The 24,326-nt window shown below is 59.5% G+C and overlaps 1 protein-coding gene across 16 annotated transcripts in view; it reads right to left on the reverse strand.

The window, feature by feature from the left end:
• Positions 1-23,670, reverse strand: part of ABLIM2 (actin binding LIM protein family member 2) — a 134,455-nt gene extending 110,785 nt beyond the window's left edge. For all 16 annotated transcript variants that reach the window (XR_006816403.1, XM_045989840.1, XM_045989916.1 and 13 more), the window contains exon 1: positions 23,511-23,670. Coding sequence is in view for 15 of the 16 variants with exons in the window: in XM_045989840.1 (XP_045845796.1) it covers positions 23,511-23,520 (10 nt within the window). In the remaining variant the exon portion in view is untranslated. The remainder of the gene's footprint in view (positions 1-23,510) is intronic.
• Between the last annotated feature and the right edge of the window lie 656 nt (positions 23,671-24,326).

Consider the following 24,326-nt stretch of genomic DNA (forward strand, 5'->3'; position numbering starts at 1 on the left):
TCGGGCTCTCTGTGACCCTAATATTCCACCGTGTGGACACGCCCGCATTCCGTTCCTCTAGCGGAGGGCTCTGGGGCTGTTTCCACCTGCTGGTCATTGTGGAACAGCTACTGTGATGACTCGGGCGCAGCCCCCTCGGTGTGGACATGGGTGCCCGTGTCTCTGGGGTGACTCCCAGGGTACACTGGGAGTTGGCCATTTGTCAGTGACTGTGTTTCAGCATCTGAAACCCTGCTAGACCTTTCCCTAAGTGGCATCCCACCAGCTGTGGCGGGCGAGGGTCTGGAGTCCCCGCATTCGTGTCTCTCTGACCGTTGCCGCGGGGCAGGTGCGTGGTGGCCACCGACGGCCATCTCAATTCAGAGCGGCAAGGACCAAGGATGCTTGTTCTTGCTTGCCTGTCTCTTGGGAGAATTGCTTGCTCAGACCCTCAGTCCATGTCCTGTGGCCATATCTCCGTTCAGCGTCAGAACAGAGTCCTACGGATTGTTTACGTGTTCTGGACGCGAGTCCCTTATCACATATGAGATTGGCAAACACCGTCTCCCACTCTGCCGGCTGCTTCCGTCTGCTTCATGTCGTTCTTTGCAGCATAAGAATGTTCTGTTTTGATGAAATCCAATTTATTTGCATTTTCTTTTGCTGCTCACCTCCTTGGTGTCAAGGCTAAGAAAGCATTTCCTTTTTGAGTTCCACCACGAGCTGTTTTCGGCTTTACTGTAATTTCACATAAACACAATCACACTTCCTTTGCTGCTGTTTCTTCATCTGTGTAGCAGGAACAGCAGCCTTGGATGCAGGAGGTTGGGGCTACTTCTGATGATCCCTGTTTCCCCTCTGCCGTCCGCATCACCACCCACTGCCCGGCGGGAAGGACATAAGGTGCGTGGCCGAGAACTGCCCGGCCACCAGCCCGGAAACCCCGCTACGGACACGGACATCATGCTCGTGTGCCACAGCTCTCAGGACCGCCGGTAACGTCGGAACACTCCAGTGTGCCCCCCAGGCTGGCCTGTGCTCCAAGGCTGGGGAGGAGAGCCCCACACAGGGCTGCGTCTTGCCAGCCGGGGAGGACGGGGGGATGGCCACAGCTTTGCGGAAACGAGTATCAGATGTCTGCTATGCCTGCTCACAGTGCCCTGGGAAGAGGCGCCACAATCCAGCCCAGGTTACAGAGTGGGGCCCCTAGGCCCCCCGGACCGGTGAAGTGTCCAGCCCGGGGAGCAGTGAGGGCAGGCCTGAGACCTTCAGCAGCTCGCTAGTCGGCTTCCGGGCAGCCCCCAAGCACCCCAGGTCTCAGAGGCTCTCCTGTGCACCCTGGCCTCCCTCTGCTCCCGGGGTCCAGGCTCTCTCCCTGAACTCGCTTCCCCTTCCCCATGTGCCTCCCCAGCCCCCTCCAGCTCCTCCTCCGACCACACCGACTGTTGGCCCCCTGGCTGAGTCCTGAGTTTGAGGGGATGAGATCACGGTTAGCGGGCGATGGCCCGACACTTCCCGTCAGCCCCAGCAGAAACGCTGGTTTGTGACCATCCCTTCAAGTGGGTTGCCCAGCCAGAACTCACCTGACATTCTGGGTTGGACAAGTCTTGCTGCAGGTGCCGTCCTGGGTCAGGGGCACCCTTCCCCAAGGTGTGACAAACCAAACTGCCTCCAGACATCGCCAGATGTCCCCAGGGAGAGCAGAATCAGCTCCAGCTACAAGCACCGCCTTACAGGAGAAAAGAAGGAAGGGGAGGAGGGCGCAGACGGCCTGTGGGCCCAGCAACTCCGACCCAGACGGTGGGTTCTGAGGGCCCCAGAGCGCACCACTGTGTGATGTTGGACCATAGTCTCCCTTTTCCGGGATTGTAGCTTAGTCGTCTGTAAAGTGGGTCACCCCACAGGGTTGTCATCAAGCTGCCATAAGAAACCCCAAAACCCGGCAAACAGTTGGCGCTCATGTGTGCTGGCCCTCACCACACTTGTAACTGGCAGAGCTTGATCAGGCTGCCTCCCTTCAAGTCAGACCCCCAAAGCTTATCTGTGGGACTCCAGGCTTCCAGTTGGAAAAGCAAGCCTTCCCCCACAAGCCAGCCGGTCTCAGCCATGAGAGTGGCAGCGAGGTTTACCTGTCTCTCCTCCCGGCATCCCCATGGAGCACCAAGGACTGGCTGTGGCGGCTGCGGGCGGCAGCTGGGCAGTGGGACGGCCTCTGCAGCCAACACGACTCCAGATGGCCACAGGGTCACGTGGGACTGCCACCCTCATGCCCCAGGAAGGACAGGGTCCACCCCTTCCCGGCACACTGAAATAGACTCCCCCCCACCCCCACCCCAAAGATGCACCTGTTTCCCAGCCATCCGGGAAAGCAACTTTAGAAAGACACGCAGCAGGAGTGGAGGGGGGAGGGCCGGGCCCGGGGCCAGGTGTAGGCAGCGGGCACCGGGTACGAGCCCACGTGACCCTCACCATACCCCGCGGCCGTGGTCTAGGGCTGCCCAGCAGAACCCCACACATGGGGGGCTTTACATGGCTCCAGAGGCCAGGAGGCTCCTTCCCCACAGCTTCCAGCTCCTGGGGCTCTAGGAACCTTTTTTTTCTTTTTTTTTTTTTAAAGATTTTATTTATTTATTTGACAGACAGAGATCACAAGTAGACAGAGAGGCAGGCAGAGAGAGAGGGGGAAGCAGGCTCCCCGCTGAGCAGAGAGCCCAATGCGGAGATCGATGCGGAGCTTGATGCGGAGCTCGATCCCAGGACACTGGGACAGGACGCTGGGATCATGACCTGAGCCGAAGGCAGAGGCTTAACCCACTGAGCCACCCAGGCGCCCCTCCGGGAGCCTTCTTATGTGGCTGCTCCCTGTGCATCCGTGTGTCCTTTTCTGTCTCTGCTAAGGACACCAGTCACTGGATGGATGACCCCATCACCAGCCCTACCTTAATCACATCTGCGAAGACCCCTATTCCAAAGAAGGTTACGTGCCAAGGCTCTGGGTGGGTATGATGGGGGGGACTTTCTACCCCACCACACAGCCCCGACGCGCCAGAGGGGAAACTGAGGCACCACATGGAAAGCTGCGGCCATGAAAGGTGGCTTTGGTGCCCCACGGGAACCGGCTGACCACGTGGTCCCTGAGCCATCTGGCGTCCCCAGTGTCCCTTCGCTAGCTTCAGCTTTAAGGTGCCAAATCATGCATCCTGGGCACGGAACTATACATTCTCTTTGCTCATAAATGAGAGGCGATTCTGCGACCCTTGCCCTGCATCCCGGTGCCCAGCTTGGGGCAGAAACCAAGATGGTGACAATGATGTCAGCTCCCCTCTGAGCACTCAGCAAATCCCATATGCTGCCCCATACCAAGGCAGGAGCCGTTCTGTCCCTACTGTTCCTAAGAGGAAACCGAGGCAGAGACAGGTGGGGTGCGGCCAGCTTTGGTGAATTAGAGGGGGTTGTGGGCTTGGAGCCTGAGGGTCTGGCAGGCCCCTCTGCATGTGGTCAGAGGCATAGAGGGCGCCCGGGAGGAAGGGACTGGCGGACATGCAGAGGCCAAGGGGCAGCTCGCTGCTGTGCCCTGGGAAGGCTATGCCAGGCATGGAAACAGCCTGTGTGAGGTTGGAGAGGAGATGCTGCCGCTGGGCAGAAGAACCCCGATCACGTAGCTTATGTGGCCGACTGCGGTCCATGATGCCTCGCTGGAAGGGACAATGAGCCACAACGTGCCTCACTCATCTCGGCCGGCCCTGTCATGCCTCTGCCTTTGAACAAGGAGAACATCCCTGGGCCAGTGTGCTAGTCCCGGGGGGAAGATTCGAGATGGAGGGGACCCACCACCTGGAGCCTGGCCTGATCTCACTGAGCCCCTGCCAGCCGGCAGGCCCCCACTTACGCCTCCAAGCACTGAGCTATTTGTCCTGTCGCTGAGCTATTTGTCCCGTCGTGCACAAGTTTCCCACGGCTGTGTCACAAACTGGAGGCCACAAATCTAGGATCAGTGTTACTAGGCCCAACTCAAGGTGTCTGCAGGGCGGCCTCCTCCCAAGGCCCCCGGGAGAGTCTGATCCTGGCCTCCCCCAGATTCTAGGGGCGACTGGCCCTCCCTGGCTGTAGCCTCGTGTCACATGGCTTTGTTTTCTGTGTCAGTCCCTAACTTCCCTCTGTCTCCCCTTCCAGGAATAGTTGTGACTGCATTCTGGGCTTACACAGGTCATCCACGATGATCTCCTCACCGCGGCCCCCTTAATGCAATCCCATCTGTAGAAACTCTGTTTTCCAAATAAGCCCACCCTCCCAGGTCACAGGGCCGAGGACCTGGTCTATTTCGGAGGGGGTCATTCTCCAGCTGCCATGCGCAGCAACAGTTTATGTGGGAAGTAGACAGGTAACAGTTCTCTTCGCCAAACCCAAGCTGCTCTCCTCACTCACGATGGGCTCTGCGGTTTCCCACTCGGTTCCACTTCTTATGTAACCCACACAGCTCTGACCCACTGAACTGATTTCGTGCCCACAAATGGGTCGCCACCTGCGGTGTAGAAAGTTCTATCCCCACTTCCACACCTGCCAGGGTGGGGGACCCGAGCGAAACTGGGTGATTTAAAGGAAAGAGAGAAATGTGTTCTTTCTGCACAGTGAGGGTGGGTGGACTGACAGGTGCCCAGAAGGATACTCTCTCTCTCTCTCACACACACACAGACACACACACAGACACACACACACACATAGCCGACTACGTGGTCCCAGCCGCCCTGCTCAAGGACGGCCTCCCCAAGCCGCCCACCCAGCAACCTGCATCCCAGGAGCAGCGGGGTTCACCGGGTGGCTTGGGAAGGAGCTCTGACCGAGAGGAAAGGAGAGCACGGTCCCAGACGGCCCCAGCCTCTCCACCGGGATCCACCACTGCTCCCTCACCCTCCTCCCGGCACACCCCTGCCCCACATTCCAGCGAGATCCTTCTCTCCCTGCCAGCCCCACGCTGTTTCCACCAATCACGGCTCTTGTCAGTGCGCTCACTCGCATCTTTACCAACGCTGCTACAAGATGAGAAACAAATGGGACCAGGGCCTGGAAACTCTCCGACAAATGGTGCGGATCCCCAAGGTCAATTTAAACTGAGGAAGACACCAGCTCTTTTTCAGGGGCATAAAAACTTAGGTCTGGAGGGAACTGTGACATTGTCCAGACCCTGGACAGGGATTCCTAAGGCCCGGCCCTGGCCTCTCTGAGCACTCAGCCCCCACACCAGCGACATGCTGGACGCCTCTCTGCCTGGAAGCATTCCCGTGCAATTCATAGTGGGAAAGAGACAGCTTTGCCCTTTGCATCTGCTCCCACCACACTCACCTCTCCTTCTGCATGCAGGCAGACCTGGGTTTGCAACCATCGCTCAGCCACTGGGTGAACTTGACCCAGAGACTTAACCTCTCTGAGCCTCAGTCTCCTTGTCTATAACATAGGGATGCCTACCTATCAGGCTACAGGGAGATAAATGACAGGTTTTATGTGAAACTGCCTGGTACCCAGCCTCACTAGGATGCCTGTCACAGTGGATCTGACCCAGCCTGCTCTACTGTGACCCCCTAAAACAAGTTACAACCCTCCTTCCAAATAAGGTCCCATCCCATGGTACCAGGTCCCAGGATTAGGACTTCAGCATATCTCTTTGGGGAACTTGCTTGACCCAGAACACGGACTGGCTGGCACACGGCGTGGATGTCCCCTGTCATGTTTCTCCACTGCATGGCAGAAGGCATCCCTTCTCTCTGCCCCTGCCCCTGTTCCCCCCATTTCTCTCCTGGTAAAGACCTTCCCTGCCCGCATTGGTCCTCCTCTCCCTGGTGGTCTCCCCTCCCTGCCAGGGCCCCAGCACCAAGTGGAGACTCTGAGGGCTCCCATGGCTTCCCAGACGGAGACCCAACTCCTCGCTCTGGAGCTGGACCCTGGCCTGGCAGGGACCTCTCCAGAAGCCGCAGCTCCTGCCTCCCTCCCTCTTCCTCTCTGCACTCGGCACTGCCCCGAGAACGCGTTTCCAGGGCTCCCAAGGTATCAGCCAGGAGCTGGTCGTGGTGTGAGCCCCCCAGACATCCCAGGGTTGGGCCAGGCAGAAGACAGATGTCCCATCGGTGCCATGGAGCAAAGATTGCATCCACGCCGGTGCCACGGGCCTGCCAGAAGCTCAGTACTATATGAGGTGTGAGACGCAGGGGCTCGTGGGCGTGGAACAGGCAGGCTGGCCAGGCGACAAATGTGGACAGGGGAACCCTGAACGTATGGGTCCAACATGTGATCGGTGTAACCGTGGAGGAACACGGGCAGCCGCCTTGGCTGTGGCTGCGCACAGGGTGCAGGAAGGCGGCTGCTGTGTTCCGGGGCTCAGGGGTCTCCCCGAGGTCACACAGAAACTCAACTCTGCCAGCTTCAGAGTAAGACAGAAAACATTTCAGAGCAGGTGGGTGGTGGAGTGGGGCGGGGGGGGTGGGGTGAGCCCAGCATGAGGATCAGCAGCTGTGAGGACCCTGAGGCCATGGGGACCCCAGAGCAACAGGGAGGCTGCAGGAGGCCCAAGGGACGGCCTGAGCTACGGGGCAAGCACCTCGGTGGCCCCCAGAGCACCACTGTGGCACAGTGGTCAGCAAGAAGGGTGGGTGGTGACTTTCTGCCACCAGCACAGCCATGCCCCTCCCCCGCAACACACAGGCTTGCCCTTCCAGGAGCACCAGCCCCCTCCCCCCCCTCCCAACCCCTGGGAAGGCCATCCTGCCCTGAGCTCAGCAGGGATTCATCTCCCTGCCCACACACCCACCTGCCTCCCGCCCAATAAAGACAAACAAGCCAGCGATAGAAAAATAAGCAAAGGAGGCAAGAGGAAATCCTCAGAAAGACAAGTGGCCCGGAAATGTAGAGAACGTTCTGGCATCACAGGACCAGGGGAGGCAACTCAGAACTGGGAGGAGCCCCTTCCCACCCGCTTGGCAAACATGAACACACGGACACTGACCTGAGCTGGGCTAGGAGGGGACAGGGACAAGGGACCCACATGTCCCTTGCGGTAAAGGTATGAGGTGGGACAGCCTCTGGGGAGAGCAGTTTGGCCTTGGAAATTCCCACTTAGCAACTGTTGTCCTGGACCATCTCCCACGGGTTCTACCCGCCCGTGGGAGCAAAGGCGCACGGGTAAGCCCCCTCAGCCCCGCCGGGTATGGCCAGTCTGATCACATGTGTGGCCAACGGCCCGCGTGCCTCCGACACAGGTCACGGGGCTTGACAATAGCTCAGCCCGAGCCCTGGAGCCCATCCCCGGGCCTTCCCTCTGTGTGAGCCAGGACGGCCCCACGGACCCCATTCAGCCAGCCCAGCACAGGGCAGAGAGTAGATCCACTCAAGGTTCAAGGAGCAAACCATCAAGCGAGAGAATGGACGCACACGGACAGGACACTGGGTGCTCTCCAGGAAACATGGTGACATCGGTGCCACACGTGGCAGGTCCCCCACCTCGGTGGCCTCAGTTTCCTATCTGTGCACTGGGACACAAAGAGAACCCAGCTATGGCAGGACTGGGGGAGGGACGAATGGAGGGTCATGTGCTCTGTGCGGGCCTGGCACCTGGTCCCTGCTCGTGGCAGGACCATAGGACCAGCCACAGAGCTGCTCACGGGACCACTAAAACCTAGACGGCACGCGAGTCCCAGCAGCCAAAGTGGGAGCAGCCCCAGCTCCCACCACCAGGCAAACGGATAAACAAAATGTGGCATGTCCACGCAATGGGACATTGATCACCCTCAGAGAGGAAGCTGGGATGTGAGCCATGACGTGGACAAACCCATCCCTTGCACGAGGGACCCAAGGAGTCAAATCCACAGACAGAACTAGACGGCGGGGACCAGGGGCCGGGGCAGGGGTGGGGAGCTAGTGTCTTCCGGGAACACAGTCGGTCCGGGACGATGACAAAGTTCTGGGGACAGTTGGGGGTCCCAGCACAACAGCGTAAAGGCATTAAATACCACTGAGCTGGACATGTAGAAATGGTTAAAATGGTAAATTCTGCGCCAGGTGTGTTTTACCGCGATTAAAACAAAATGCGCCAACAGACGCTTTCTGGGCCCGCGACAGCGAAACTGCAAAGCCCAAGGGAGGGGCCTTGGCTGGCTGTGCCCAATGTGGAGGGGCCTTGCCTGCTGCCCTTGCCCACCGGAGTCCCCAGGTCCCAGAAAACGGGGGGGTGGGGGGGTCCTGAGTGGGGCTTACAACAGGGGCCGCCCCTGAGTAAGCTCACAGGGACCAAAGGAAGTGGAGGAAGGGAACTGAGCACGTTTTCCAGCTCAGCACAGCTAAGTTTACACCTTGGTGCCCAGAGCAGCATCCTAGACCACGCAACTTTCCCAAATATGGCTGTGTTTCCCAGCTGAGGCCTAGGGAAACCCCAGACCGCCCCGCCCTCGTGTGGATGCTTTCTCAGATCCTGGGATCCGTGGCCCTGGGTCACTAGCCCCAACCCAGCTCAGGACTTCAGGGGCAAACAGGTGCACACTGGTTCTGAGGATTCTGAGGTGGAGGGGTGGGAGCCACAATGGGGCGGACAGGGGCAGCAGGAGTCGGAGAGGCGAAGGGCCTCCTGTGGAGTCCCTGGTCGAGGCAGCTGGACAGGAAGGGAACAGATATGCCCACACAAGGAGACAAGCGCGTGCATCAGCTGGGGGAGGGGATCGGAGAGAGCCATCTGGAGGTCACCCACGGAGCAGTCAGCAGTTGCTGGCAGACGGAGGGGGGGCATTTGCAGCAGAAAGCACCCCCCTGAGGCAAAGTTGTGGGGGCAGGAGGAGGAACCCCGAAGAGCTCAGCAAGGCCTTAGAAGCAGGCGCTCACCAGGATGGGGTGAGGTGGGGAGAGCCTCGGCCAAGCCAGGAGTCCGTCCCTTGATCCAGAGATCCCATTTCCGGATTGCGCCCAGGGGAAGGAAAAGCGAACAGATCTGTGCGCCCCCGTGTTCACAGCATGAGTCACAACAGCCAAAAGCAGCCAAGGGTCCATCAACAGAGGAACTGATATGTACAACACTGTCCACCCAGTGCAACGTTCCTCAGCCTCAAAAAGGAAGGACGTTCTGACACCCGCCACCGCCGGGAGGAACCTCAGGGACGCTGCTGCGTGCGGGGAGATAAGGCGGCCACAAAGACAAACAGTGTGTGAGGTCACTTGCATGAGGTCCCCCGAGCCGTCCGATCCACAGGGGAGAGAGCGCCATGGAGGCTGCCAGAGGTTGGGGCGGGTGGGCAGGGAATTGTTTCCCGGGGGCCCATGGGCAAGCTCCGGAGGTGGATGGTGGGAAAGGTCTCGCCAGAATGTGAACGTCCTTAACGCTCCTGAACCATCTAGCTCCGGTTAAAATGGCAGACTTTATGTGATTATATTTTAGAACAATAAAAAAAAGTCAAGATACAAAAAAACAAAACAAAACAGAAAGCACTCTCCACCTAGTGAAGGCAAGAGGGAAGGGGTCCAACGAGGCACAGAAAACCTGCTCCGGGCCAGATTCCATGGGGCCTTGTGCGGGAAGGAAGGCGCGGCGCCCCTCCCGAGGGTCGAGGCGGAGGGAAGAGCGGCTTTTGCAAAAACGCATGCGTGTTTTGTGTGATACCATCACACACGCCGCTGCCCGCCCTCCCGGGGATGATGAAGGTAATACACGGACTCTAAGAAACGCGAGTGAGGAGGACACCCCCGGAAGAGCTTGAGGCCCCTCGGTCGGGTCCTCACTACCCAGATGTGTGTGGGAGGCAGGAGAGAGCTGGTGGCGGAGGTCAGCGAAGCAAGAGGCTCGGGCTGGTCAGTTAGCAGGGGTCAGGAGCATGCTGTGAGCACCAGGACATTCGAACCAGAGCAGATGGGGCCTGGGTACACCAACGTGTCCTTTAAAGTCTCCTTTCTCCCTGGAATCATCAGTGACACTTGATGCCCAGGGGGCGGAGGGCGGGGACACTTCTCCTCCGAGGGGATTCCACCTGGCCTGGAGCTCGCTGACCAGCCCCCCGCCCCTCCACCAGCACCCTGCCCCCCAGTGCTCCCATGAGCCATCTGGGGGCAGAGAAAGGGCCCAGGGCCAGGGGACAGGAAGCCCTGCCTCCCTGCAGCCAGGTGACCTTGGCTTCCCACTTCCCCCCCAAACCCAGAATCCAGAGTATTTCTGAGGATTTGGGGAAAAGTAGCAATGTCACCAACACCCGAGTTCAGAAGACACAGGAGCTATAATCTTATGGGACCCCCGCATGGCCCCGCCGGTCTGGGCCCTAGATGTGTCTGGCCTTTAGTCACCAGCCCCTCATCCCTCTTCTCAAGACCACAGCCACACAGGGCCGGGTTCCCCCTGCAGTTCATTCTGCTTCGCCGGAAGCTCATGGGCACCCAGGGAAACGGCCTTTGCCCAACACGAATGCGATCCGGGCCTATTTGTTGTAGCAGAGTCGAGGGATCAAATCGGTATCTGAATAATTCAGCTTCCCCACATGACGCGGCGGGCGAGGGGGTTGGATGTGTTCAGGATTTGGAGCGGGTCCCCTTGGCAGGTTTGCGCACAGGAGAACTATCTGCGAGGCTGCCGGTTTTGAGCGCTAAGCCAAAGGACGCCTGTCAGTAACGAGCTCGCCATGCCATGCCCGGCCTCCATGTCACGCTCCTCTCCTCCGCTCGGCCCAAGCATTCCAGATCTCCAAATGTTCAGCCTGAGCGCTGAGGCAATCTGTCACCCTGGACAGAGAGTGGACAAGTGTCTGAGCAGAGTTCCTGCTCACTGGTTCCAAGTAGGAAGGCACACCGACATTCCGGCACATTCTGCAGAGCACCTCCCCCCTCCCCTGCCACAGGAGGGACCCAGGTCCTCCTCTGCTGCAGAGCTGGGCAGGGAGGGAGCCATGCTGGCACAGGGGGGCTGCGTCGCCTGCCAATGCTGTCCTATTGCTGCCACAGTGGCCAGTGACTTGCCCTAGCTCCCGCCCAGCCATGGATCCCGGGGGCTACAGGTGCACCTCTCCAAGTCTCGGCAGCTCCAGAGTCAGGCACGCCGTGGGAAATGAGAGGTTCTATTCCTGGCCTAACCCTCTTTCCCAAAACTGGGCCAGCCAGGGCCCACCTACTGCTTGGGTCTTGGGACTGGCCTGAGACCCGTTCCTGGGCCCCTGGGTCTCCCTAATCTCTGTGGCCCCGAAAGCTATCTGCTCCCAGGCCAGTCTCTCCGCTGGACCACACCCCCACAGGGCAGGATCCCGTGGGCTTCGTGCAGCCAGGTCCAGCAGCCCAGGCCGAGCCCTGCCACCGTTGCCGTGGCTCTCCAGCTCCATTACCCCGGACACACGTCCCTGTTATCTAGCTTCACAGATTGCACATGCCACTGATTCCACAAGATGTGTGAAGCTGATGAGGACAGAAGGACTGTGGGCCAGACTGCAGTGTGAGTCCTGCTAGATGGGAGGGAGGGGCCCACCTGCACCCCGGCCCTCCTGCCCAGCCCGAGGCAAGTGCCAGCTCTCGCCCCAAGGACAGTGCCCTGTGCCTGAGCCAGCTTCAAGGGGTCCTGGGCCCTCAGGAGGTCGACCCCACGTGGCCCTCGAGGAACCCCCATCTAGGGAGGCAAACGGGCCAAGGAAGACAGCTAGGCAGCAGGAGGGGAGAACAGGGCCAAGGCCTCGGCACCAGTTCCCCTCTGTTGCTCCTACCTCCCTCTCTCACCCACAGGGAGCTGCCAACCCTCCCTGAGCCAGGCCACACCAGCTCTCGGGCTTTTTCTCTCTTACAAAGGTTGTAAACCAATGGTGCCCAAATCTGGCCTGGAATTGTTGGCAGAATCACCAGCATACTCCTGGACCCCACCAGCCCTGTCAGAATAGTCAAGAGCCCATCCTTTGCAGAACCCAGGTCCCTGTGTTCTCTTTCCTCCTCCTCCTCTCCTCTCTGACTCATCAGCTCCTCACGTGGTCACTGAGCTCCAGCTGTGAGCCTGGTGCACCCAAGGCACGGGATGACCACGGAATGTGAGAGGCGGACAGGGCACTGAGGCCAGCCATGTGCCCAGCACCTCCCCCAGAGCCTAACCCGGGGCGTGGGCAGAAATGAAGTTTCTCCAACACGCCCTCTACTCGCTCCCCCAGGGCTCTGTACCTGCTGCCAGATGCCCTCCTCCCACTGTTTTGGCTAACTCCTGCTTGGTGAAGTATACCTCTTTCAGGAAGCCTGCTAGGATTTCTCTCTCATCACAGGTTCACCAGCCACCTTCTCTCTGTCCCCAGAACCTCCCTGAGAAGTGCTTTCTCATGGTGCATTTTCATCATGCACCGTCTGCCAGCCAGATGACCTTGGGCAGGTGGTCTCCTGAGTGGGAGCACCCCAGGTATGCAGTGGGAGCACAAGCTCCCTTCCCGCAGGGATGCGTGCACTGGAGACCACCTCGGACCACTCGTCCCCTGTGCACCCCAGGCTCCTAGATGCTCGGCAAAGGCAGACATTGATTTTTGTTAGAGGAGTCAATGCCTCCCGCAGCTCGGGTCCTGGCCATTGCGGGCGGGGTGCCCCATGGTCAGCACACACCGGGGATATATTTAGCTCCGGCTGCAGCGGCCAGGGGCAGGCATTCCAGCCGAGGACGCAACGTTTCAGATCGACTTTCAGGGCTGCCCCAGGACTCGGAATCCGCCGGGCCGCTTGTTTGTAGCGGGAGCTTGTGTGATCATGAGTACACACTCCCGCACGTCGGGGGCCTGTGCTCGTAGCCTGCGGATGCCACCCACCGCCCTAGTTCCACTGTGAAAACGCACCTCCCAAAATAGAGGACGCTGTCCCCGGAGCAGGAGCCGGGAGCCAGGCAGCTGCTCTCCAAGCAAACTTCCTCCTCGAGCATGAGCCTGTCTCCGGCAGGTCCCTGAAGTGAATCAGCAGGAAAAAATAACACAGCGCAGCACTAGGAGGAATAACAAAAGGGCCCAGAACCCTGTGGCATTTGGATGTATTTTCTTTTAGGGGGATTTTTTCAGCGGGTTTTCTAGAAACCGTGTATAAAATTCCAGGTCCCGCATCCATTCACAGGCAGCAGCAATGCCCAAGGCTTACGGATCCTTGACGATCCTCTTAACGGCCGCGTACTAACCTGCCTTTATCAGTGTCTCCCCAACACCCCATCAGGCGGTTGGCAGGGTCAAAGCCATGGCCATAATAAGATTGAGACGTTATTTCCCCTCTCCGCTTCCAGCTGCTCCCAAGAGGAAAGTTCTGCAGGGGCTGGTGACGAATGATGGCACACAGACAGGACGCGAGAGCCCAGCTGTCCCCCATTAGGCCGGACATTAATGAGATTTGCAAAACTGCAGAGCGAGGCCTCTCTGGGCACTAAAAATATGATCACGCATGGAGGGCTAGGATCCAACAAATTAGCAAGGACCTTAGAATTTCCTCCATTTTAATTTCTAACTCAGTCAATTTCGACAAATACAACGCACTCCAAAGCTCTTTGGGGCCCTCAAGAAATTTGAGTTGAGGCACTCAGACGTGGGTGCCACGGCTCTGGGTGGACAATGATCCAGGCACCCAGCATCGCGGGGCCGAACGGCTGTGGGCCTGACTGCGCCCGACTTGTGGCAAATGAGGCTGTGTGTCTAAGTCCATGTCCGTGTTCCAGAGCCTTTGCAGAAAGATTCCCAGAAGCCGAGGTGCCTCTTTCAAAAGGCAGGAGTGTATTTAAGGCCCAAAGCGTGTGCTGAATTGCTCCCTTAAAGCTGGTATGAACGGAGGCCCAGTCAGCAGCCTGTGATAGCATGTAGCTCACAGGGTCTGGGGGTGTTTAAATTGAGCCCAGTTAAGAGTACATTGTTTCCTAGAAGAGGTTGTTCTCAAATCCACCTGGGGAGGGGAGAAGGTGTGGGTCCCAGAAGTGGCGTGCTCCAGAGGCTGCCTGCAGGATGCTAGGGGATGGCCCCCCATTGTAGGCGTGATCAGGTGTGGGTCTGGAGTTGGGGAGCATCCCGGGGGATCCAGGCGGGCCCCGATGTGCTCACGCAAGTGTCCTTGTAGGCAGGAGGCAGAGGGAGAATGGACACAGAAGGGAGGCCTTGGGGAGACGGGGAGGGGAGGGGTGCAGAGTCGCCATCCCCGAGGCTGGAGGAGGCAAGAAAGGGATCTACCCAGAGCATCGAGAGCAGGTGGTCCTCAGGCCGAGGAGGGATTTGGGGTAGCAGGAGATGGGGGCCGAGGTGGGAAGGGGAGAGGCGCAAGGGCGGCAGGACAAAGCCTTGCATGGCAGCCCCAGGCCTCCCTTGGCCAGATGGGAACTAGAGGGCTTGGAGGGAAGGGCAGTCAGGGCAGCACAGAGTCAGGAAGACCTGCCGGAGGACCTCAAGGGTGGCCTGCAGACTGTTGGCAGTGGCACCCCCTGTCCCTCAGCCCCGGGAGCCCCGGCCCACGCTGGGCTGCACCCCACGCCCGTGCTGTGCCCCCCTCCCGCCTCAGAGACAGGTGGGGAGGCGCCCAGCTGGACACGTGGCTTCTCGCATACATATCGCATTTCCTGATTTCTGCAGCAGCCGGCAAGGTGTGCAAGGGAGCTGATGTGTAATTCTGCACCCACAACTGCTCCCTGAGCTTGCGGCAGGCCAGGCCTGGTTTCAGAGCTGCAGGTGAACTGCTGGGTCTGAACCGCAGATGAGAAGTTGGATCAGAGTGCATCCAGGCTCGAACAGAGGAGCCCTGGGAGGCAGCAGGGTGGCCAGCCCCCGATAACGTTCATATCAGGTCAGCCACACTGACTTCCCCTCCTTGCTGCCCAGCCCTTCAGCCTCCCTGCTCACCACCCATGTGCTGGTCTCAGGACTCAACTCCATGTCTACTCCTCCAGGAAGCCTTCCCTGATGCCACATGGGAGGGATTCCTCTTGTCCTGTCCCCATTCTGCCCCCAAGCCAGGTTCTGATGACACATGTCCCCCGTCTGGATTATGACCTCTGGGGGGAAGTGTCCCTGTTGCACTGGTGTCCTCAGCACCCTCCGTGTGTCCCCCACAGGCTCATGCACTCAGAACTATTTCTTACCCCTTGGTCAGACCAGCCGCTGGCTGCCTCATCTGAGGCAGATGAGAGGAGGGGCAGGGGGTCAGGGACCCAGAGGCAAACACTGCCTATAATGTCTCATGGGAAAGAGCCCCAGCTATCACGGGGCAGTGGGATGGGTGCTCAGAGATGCTGCCCCACTCCCCGTGCCCCAGTTAGGAGTGTGGGTTTAGGGGTCAGCTTGGCTTGCCAGCTGGATGGCCTCAGGCAGATGACCTGATTCTTTGGGCTTGTTTGCTCACCTGGGAGGAGGGAATCTGTTAAGGGTCATGGCACGTGGGAACCCAGGGCCCTCAGATGGCGCTGGAACCCCCGCCCCCCGGTGGGAAACACTGCAAGTTGCTGCTCATGGCGGGGCCAGTTTTCCTGACAGCAAACTCTGGTCCCACTGTGTCGACACACAAGCACGGGGCTGGCAGGACCCGGAGGACAACTGAAGGCTCAGAAGGTGGAGGGGTCTGCGGGACAAGCCAGAGTCCAGTCTTCTGGCTCCCAAGGGGACCAGCTCCGCCTTCCCACCAAACCCAGAGGGGCTCACACACCATGCCAAGACCCAGGCTTACCCAGGACCAGCGAAAACCAGATTGTGCCAGACCCCTCCCCACCCACCAGGGAGTGTCAGACTATGCCCCCCAGAGCTAGAGAAAGGCATGGATCCAGACCCTACAGATGTGGACCACTGAAGACTGAGGGGAGGTTGGGGTTTGGGTGGGGCACTGGCCAGGAGAGGAAGGCTAAGGGAGGTCCGAGAAGGTGACTTGAGTAGGGGTGATGTGGGTGGAACCAGGAGGTAACCAGGCTGGAATCCTGGCTGGCACGTCACCCGACACACCACAGATGTCCAGCCCCGGCTTCCTGAATAATCGGGAGTTGTGATCGGAACATGTACTGCTAGCGCTGGCCACACCCACCCAGTGTGCTATGCACCCAGCCAGGCATTCTGGAGCCTGGGGCATGACCCCCTGCCCTAGGCGAGGAGAGGCCCACGTGAGCCGGAGCATGAGCCTAGAGGTTCTTAGTAAACATGGCCCCCTTCTTGCCCCTCCTCCCTCCAAGGGCAGTCCTCCCTAATTCCTTATTCATGAAGGTGCTCCCTGAGCCCTTCCAGCAGCAGGAGAGCCCAGCGGCATGTGTGCACGGATAGGACACTGCCTCACACCACCGAGGAGGTCTGGAACAATCCTCCCTTTGCAAAACGCTACCATCCTCCTCTCCCTGGACCTCCCAACCCAGCAGCGGGGAATGCAGGGAAGGTGGACCATCTGTCTGAGCATCCAGCAGCTGCTGTGACAAATGGGCACAGACGTACAGACCTAAAGCAGATGTAATCCCTGACAGGGGATGGACTGGGGGATGGACTCTGCAATAGGTCTGCAGGGCTGGGTCCTCCCAGAGCCCCCAGGCGAGGATCCCTTGCTGGCCCTTTCCAGCCTCAGGAGGTGCCCTGGTTCCTAGCTCGGGGCCCTCTTCCATCCTCCCTCCCCTCACCTCTTCTTCTGCCCCCCTGCCTCCCACTCCTGAGAGCTGCTGATCACGAGGGGCCCACCGGGCAGTCTTCCCAGCGTGAGGTCTCTAACTAAATCACATCTGAAAGCCTCTTTCTAGCAGAGGCACAGGTTCTGGGGATAAAGACAGGGACATCTTTGGGGGGCCATTACTCAGCTACTCCCCACCATCTGAGATGAGGCATTCGGGGAGGGGCAGCACCTGGCCCTGAGTCACCAGAGACAGAGCCAGACCCAAGTCCTCCACAAGAAACCCCAGCCCTGTCCACTGTCCCCAGCTCCAAGGAAGGCAGACTGTGTCATGGACAGCCTGGAGTTTAAGATCAAGGAGGAGGACTTCTGGGATGGGGAGAAGGGAGGCAGATGGGCAGAGCAGCTGGAACAGGAGCATCAGGAGCAAGGACAGCGAGTTGCACACAGTAGGTGCTCAATAAATAGTCATCGAAAGACTCCAGGAGCATTCCAGAATGGCTTTAAGCCCTTGTGGCCTGCTAAAGGCTGGGACCAGAGGTAGTCCAGACCCAGGCTGGGGCTGGACTGTATCTGGGCACCAACCGGGACTTGGAGACATTGTTTTCCAGTCTGATGCTGGGGCTGCCAAAGCCTGAGGAGAAGCAGAGGGTCAGAGAGAGGCACACGACGGGGAGCCCTTGGCCCAGGATGATGGCAAACCCTGAGGGAGGTTGAGCGCGACGAGGGGCCCCAAGGTCCATCCTCCATTCATCCCTTCCTTGGCCAGATGCTCAGGGAACACCTGTCACAAGCAGCCTTGGGGGGGGGGGCTCTCCAGGCGAATATCCTGAGTTCTGCCCTGAGTTTTAGAGGGCGTGGACAGCTGGGACAAAGACCATGTCACCTGCTTCCCAGGGCCCTGCACGCCCAGCACTCTTGAACAACCACAAAGCGTGGGAGGCAGAGTCTCTGCTCTGCAGGTGTGGAAACTAAGGCAAAGAGCCACAACACCGTCCAGTTGCCAGGACACAACTAGAAGGTGATGACTGGGACTGGAGCCCAGGTGAGCCTGACCCCAAAGCCATTGCCATATTTCCCAAGGCGTCAAGATGGCCCCCTCATTGCTTAGAAATCTTCAGGCAAAGCACACAGAGCACGAAACCCCCAAACACACCCTTTTGCGACAGAACCTGTTTCGTATATGCCCCCAGCCTAGAAGCCCACCTAGGGTGGAAGGCACCCAGGACTGGCCCTGGCTCCCAGTGGGGCTCCCCAGTCCTGCCCACAGACAAGGAGGACTGAGGATAAGGGGGACCCAGGTCTCCCGGCTCAGGCCCCAGACTCTCACAGACATGGCTTCCCTCCCTGGCAGGTAGCTGAGAAACCCCCTTATAGTAGGGAGCCTCCGTGTGAAGGGCAAGTGCTTCCTGCCACGAAATTGTCTGATGAGGTCTATGTGGCAGGAAAGGATGACAGGTGGCCATGGTTCCCTGAAATGCTGGCTTAGCCTCAAACCCACACAATCGCTCTTGGAACGGTGGAGGGGACGGGATTATTGTCAGAAGTCGATCACAGCCCTAAGGATGGCGGTGGCCCCCATCTCTGCAGATGGGGACCCTGAAGCCCCGAGAGGGAAGACAGCCTGCCCAAGGTCACACGACGGCCTGGGTTAGTGGGGCCAGGATTCCCAGGAGCTCAAGTACCAGCAGTGGGGCTGGGCCGGCCGCCGCAGCCTTGGCACGGGACAGCCAGGACTGCTGTCTTGCAGTGGGAAAGGACAGCTCCAGAAGGCCTCGAGGAGCTGGTGGAAGGAAGAGCTGGGGTCAGAGGGTCAAGGTTACAGAGAGTCACACAGGCTTGCCAAGGTTGCTTCATAGCCCAGGGGAGAAGACGGGCCCTGGGAACACCCGTCAGGAAAAAGCACTGTCATGATGTCCCAAATGGTCAAGCCTTATCCATCCCACTCAGCCCCACACTACAAGGGGGTAGTGAATCACCCACAGAAGCCAGCTCATGTGGGCACAGGAGCGGGGCGGGGGCAGACGGTTGGAGACCACATGGTGGGAAGATGAGCATCCAGGCACAGCGGGGTTCTGCTGTTCCGAGGTGCTGTGGCATGCTGCCAGGCCACTGACAGCCTCTTCTTGGGCATCTGCATCCCTACGCACGAGTGGGGACACCCAGCAGCCCTTTGAGGCGCTATGAGGGTTTAGGATGCCCGAGGGAGCATCCCCTGAGCCATCGCTGCCGTGACACTGAAGTAGGGTGCTGCCCGACACCCTAGAGACCTCGGGGATGGAAACATCCTCAAGTAAACAAAGGTGCTCTGCTCAGGTTGCCATGCCCTGCACCCTCGCAGCCTCGAAGCCCGCTGTTTGCTCCCCATCCAGGCTGGCCCGCACCCGGCTGGCCCCCTCAGCAGCTCACAACGTGATCATCACCCAAAAACAAGCTGCTATCTGAACACCACCCATGGTCTCCTGTTGCAAGCACTCTAACTGCCTTTGCCAGCCTCTCACACCTGTTGGAACCTGCACCCTCGGTCCCTAGGGAGACCCCGGGGGAGGCAGCTGCAGAAGCACAGGGAGGTTCCATGATCAAGAATGCTAGCAGGGGGCAGAGCAGAATGAGCTCCTCAGACCCAGTTCAGGGGAGGCCTTCCCATGTCCTGCCGAGGCAGGTGCAGAGCAGGGGGTGCAAGGAAGCCCCCGCGCCAGGGCAGGGCAGAGGAAGGATCAGCACCCTGGCAGCTGTCGCGATCATCCACCGTGGCCAGTGCCAGGACAGACCCCGCCAGCTGGACCCCTTCCCACCCTCTCCTTTGGTTACCCGGATGTGCCTATCTTCTGGCCAGCTCACAGCTCTCCCATGCTCCAGAGGACGCTCTGGGGGGTCAGGGAGCCAGACAGGTGACTTCTCCATGAGTGAAGGTCATGCTCCCTTTTCTGGGACAGTAAGGCTGGACTCGCCAAGAGTTCATCAAAGTCAGAGCTTGGTTCTAGAAAACATGCCCTCTATCCCCAAACTACCCCATTGACAGAACTGGTAAAGAATCAAAGGGTCTTTGGTGGCAGGCTAGGGAGTAACCCTGAACCTCTGGGGAAAGAAATCCGAGCTTGGGGATGCCCGTGCTGAGCCTGGGAGTGCCAGCTGGGTCTTGGGCAACAACTGTCCTTTTCAGATGATTTTTCTGGGTCAGGATGATTTGTCTTCTGCCGCATCTAATTCAGATGGAGTCACGCAAGGGAACCGGGCACCAGTCCCCTGCCTGTGGGAAGGTCCTGAGCGCTGTCCGCTCCGCTCCCAGCCAAAGGACAGTGGCCCCTGCAGAACACAATGGTCTGGGCCTCCCGCCGAGTCATGGACTTTCCACGTGCCCTCCTTAGACCTGGCGGCAATGCTTCCTCATTTTCACTGGACTTTTCATTGCAAAAGAGAAGTATGGACCATGAAGAAAATTTGGGAAAGCCACAGAAAGTATAAAGATGCAGATATGGAAAAACTGTTTCTCTTCTTTCTGCTCAAGAGGGAGACCCCTGCTGACATCTGGACGTGGGTCCTTCCGATTTTCCTCCTCTACGGTGCTCCAAGGCTCAATATCACTCAGGATGGACAATTGTGGTCCATTGTTTTTGGAGGTAAAACTGGTTTGCTGGAGCTTGGTGCCTGACATTAAAATCTCCTCACACGCCGTTGGCTAGAATGAGCCTCCTGCTCTCCCGACCTGCAAGAAACTTCGGCAGGATGCGGACTGTGTCTATTCCTGCTGGGCCCACGGAGGGCGGGTGGGAAGTCCTTGGTCACTGAATGAGGGACAGCATGGCTGGCTGATTTCTGTCACTCCCCTCCACATTGGGGCAGCCTCCAACTTTCTGTCGTACTGTCCTCAGCATCTTTGTGGCGACGTCCTTGTCCACACTCGGGTTAGGTAGAGATGTGTCCCGTTCTAGAGACCCGCGCTGTGCCGACCAGAGTATGCGACTGGGGCTCAGGTCCTAGATCTGCCACACTCTCTCCTTGACCCCGGACAGTTGCTTTTCCTTCTCCGGGCCTTGGCTTCCCCTCTGGGCACATGAGTGGGTTTGGACGGCAGCATCCTTCTAGGTCCCTTCCAGCTCTGGGATCCTAACCAGGCAGCCATGACCACAAGACAGCTGAGCCAGCACCACGCACCCCCAGGGCTCTCCACCCGGCCCTCCCCCCCGTTATGAGTTATTATTCCCCTCTCCAAATCCAAATGCTGAAGTTCTAACTGCTAGGACCTCAGAATGTGACTGTATTTGGAGAGGGGGACTTTACGGAGTAATCAAGGTAAAACGAGGCCAGGCAGGTGGTCCTAGTCTAATATGAATGGTGTCCTTACAAGAAAAGGAAATTTGGACACACACGTACATAAGGAAAGCCCTGTGGACACAGAGAGAAGATGGCCATCTTCAAGTCAAGGAGGAAAGCCGCAGCAGGAACCAACCCTGCCCGTACCTTGAACTTGGACTTCTAGGACCTGGCACCCAGCGGGGGCAGAGCCGGCCTTGGAGCCCCTTCCAGGTCTGGTCCCCTTGTCTGCCCCACCTCGCCCATCATGACTCCCGGGACTGCCATGTTATGAGGCCACCACCATATACTGTGGCTCATCTACTGTGCCCCATACGCATGGGCCGGGGCTGCTGGCAAAGCTAAGGGAATTCCCTCCATACACTGGGGAAAATGAGACACAGGGCACCCATAGCAAGTGCACTGGGTTTGGATCTAGGCCTGACACAGAACGCCACCTCTGACAATTTCCCCGGTTACCTCAAAATCAATGAGTCACAAAACAAGTAGGCAAACACATGGGGCCCAGAGACCACACCAAAGCCATCTCCAAGGTGTCCTGGGTCACCTGACTGAAGGAAGACATGCCTGCAGCTTGGTGGCCCGAGGGAGAGGGGAGCCTCTGACCTGGGGAGGTTGTGCAGAATGTCTCAGGCTTGGACCCAAGGGCCCATCTGGGCAGCCGGACACTGGACCAGCTGATGTCCCCCCACACCAGCTGACACCAAGCTCTGGGACGATGGGCGTCTTCTTGGCGGGAGAGCATCAGGGGACCTGCCTCATTGATGATAGAGTCTCCTGACCTGTTGGACATGCGCAATGGCCAGACGTGAAAGCCAGGTGCCAGGCACAGGGCCACACTCTCCCCCACTGCGGGGGGGAGGGGGTGGTCTAGGGACGCATCTGGGGCACAAGCCACAGGCAGACAGAGAGCAGGCTCACTGGCAGTTCTGAAGGGCTGACTGACGCAGGCAGACTGAGGGGAGCAGGACCCTCTAGCAGTGACCATCACAAGCTACTGAGGACCTACTATGTGGGCAGTTTCCCACTCGAATCTCATCCTCTCCAGGCAAAAGGCATAGTGCTGCTTTTGCACGTCAGGAAGCCAAACTCGGGAAGGTGCCACCACTTGTCAAGACAATTTGCCACCAGACAGATGTATGGGTCAAACCCCAGACCCCTTGCTTGTTCAAATCATGACCCCCACCAACAAACAGCAGTGCCCACACAGCCCTTCTCCCAGGACAACCACAAATGCCAGTGCTCCTTCCAGGGCTCCCCCTGATTACAAGGGGGACCGGAGGTAACAATTATGATCACAGAAAGCCTAGAATTACCCTGTGTGCACCCTGCCATTATCCCCACCTGACATTAGATGAACGTGTCTGGAGTTTCTGCCAGGTCTCGGGGCGTCCCGCTCCCTGGCCTCCTCCAGATAACAGGTTGGCCATTTCAGAAATCCTCTAGAGAATTCTGCTTCTCGATGCCTGCCATTTGCTCTCAGCCACTCTCCCAACACCCCACTGCCAGTGTGGTCCCTCCTTCCTGGGTTGGAGGGGTAGGGGATGATGTCCCCTGGGAGATGGGACCCTGGAAATTGGAAACAGCCCTCCCAAATCACGAGCAGGGAGCAAGCACTTACCAAATGAACACTACCCACCCACCACCCCGCCACCCCTCGTCCGATTTTTCCTCCAGCTTGTCCAGGCTTTTTTCTGCACCATGGCCAAGGGCCATACTGCAGTCTGTGGCCAGACACAGAGGAAAAAATCACAGGAGTCAGGGAGCACCAGGTTCGAATCCCCACCCCCCTGCGTGACCTGGGCAGGTGACTCAAGCTTGGTGAGCCTATGTCGCACCCTGAAAAATGGGGTGACGGTCCCTCCCTGCCTGGAAATGTACGGACCAACCCTCAGCTCAGTGTGGGGCCACAGGAGATTCTCAAAACCGGGATCCTCCGTCCTTGTATCAGACTCTTCCTGCCAAGGCCTCCCTGCTGTTGGTCTCAGTTTCCCCAAGCGCAATAGGCGCGGTTGGCTGGTGATGATGTGGGATTTTCCAGGGCCCGCACAGAGGCGGTCAGATCCGGTGGGTGCGGCGGGAGGCAGCCGCTGGGATGCGCGGGGAGGGGGGGCGGAGAGATGCCGACTGGAGGAAAATGGGGCGGGCCACACACACCTGCGGGCTCTGCGCCCCCAAATCTGCAGCGGGCCCAGGTCACAGGGGCTCCACCGGACTCCCTCAAACCCCAGGCTCAGGCTGAGCGAGCGCCGCGCAAGGGCGGCGGCCCCTGTCGCAAAGACCCCCGTGTGACCACACCTCTCTATAGCAGGGCCTGCGGTGGCCCTGAGCTCCTCGCCCCTACCGGTCGCTTTCTGCAGCCTACAGACACCCCGGACCTTTGAGAAGCAAAAAAGTGGCGCCTTCCAGACAGCCGGGCGTAGCCAGCCTGGCCGGCGCGGGGGAAGCGGGTCCCTAGACCGCCCTGCAGAGCCGCACGTGCCCCAGGCGCAGGGGCAGGGACCTGCGGACAGGCCCTAGGGTTTGCAAGACCCTGCGTTGAAAGTTGGGTGGAGCACTGGGTGATGTAGCCTGTGCTGCAGGTGCAGCCCCAGAATGCCTTCACAGCCCTTGCTGCGCCCAGATCCAGCTCGGGGACGCGCCAGTCCCTCGGTCCCGACACTCACCTGCACTCATCTCAGCCGCAGTTGGGAGGCGGGCGGTCCGGCGCTGCGGCAGCCAGACGCTCCTGCCCCCAGGTGCCGCGCCGGCGCGATCGCCCGCCCGCCCGCGGGTCAGCCGGCCTTGGGTAAGGTCCGCGCCCGCCCGCAGCGCCGCCGCAGCCCCCCGGCGCGCCGGCCCCGCCCCGCCGGCCCCGCCGGCCCCGCCCCCGCCCCCGCCCCCTCCGGCCCCGCCCCTGCAAGCAGCTCCGCCCCACCCCGCCCTCGCCGCTACGCGGGCGGGACGCACCCTGGGAAGTGTAGGCGCAGCTCCCCCTCCGCTCTGCCTTCGCGGCCCAGCCGCCGCATGGACTAACTACAAGTCCCGGCAGGCAGTGCGCCGCACGCACGCGCAGGCAGGTTACGCTGCTGCGGCCTCCCGCAGTCGCTGGAAGGTCTCTGCGGGGCTGTCTTCTCGGCTTGGCTGGTGTCCTGGCTGGCTGGCTGGCTGGCTGGCGGCGGCGGTGACGGCTCTCGGGAGTCCGGGAGTGGCGCGAAGGGAGGCACAGGGGCAGACGCTTAGAGCAGCTTTTCTTGTTGTGGAGCTGCAGGGGGCCTGAAGACCTGGGCCAAACTGCCCCCTTCTAGTTTACAGATGGGGAAACTGAGGCTGGGCGGGGCGCGCGGGCTGGGATTCTGGCGCCGGGCCCCTGACTTCAGGCCTAGAACAGCACGCCACCGACTCCCGGCGCCCTGAACTGGCTGGCGCCCGAGGAGGGGGTGCGTCCCACCCCAAGGTAGTCCTGGAGCCCTAGGCCCCCCCCGCCCCCCCTCCCCGCTGTC

Source organism: Meles meles, chromosome 2 (genome assembly GCF_922984935.1).
Source record: "Meles meles chromosome 2, mMelMel3.1 paternal haplotype, whole genome shotgun sequence".
Classification (NCBI taxonomy): Eukaryota; Metazoa; Chordata; class Mammalia; order Carnivora; family Mustelidae; genus Meles; species Meles meles.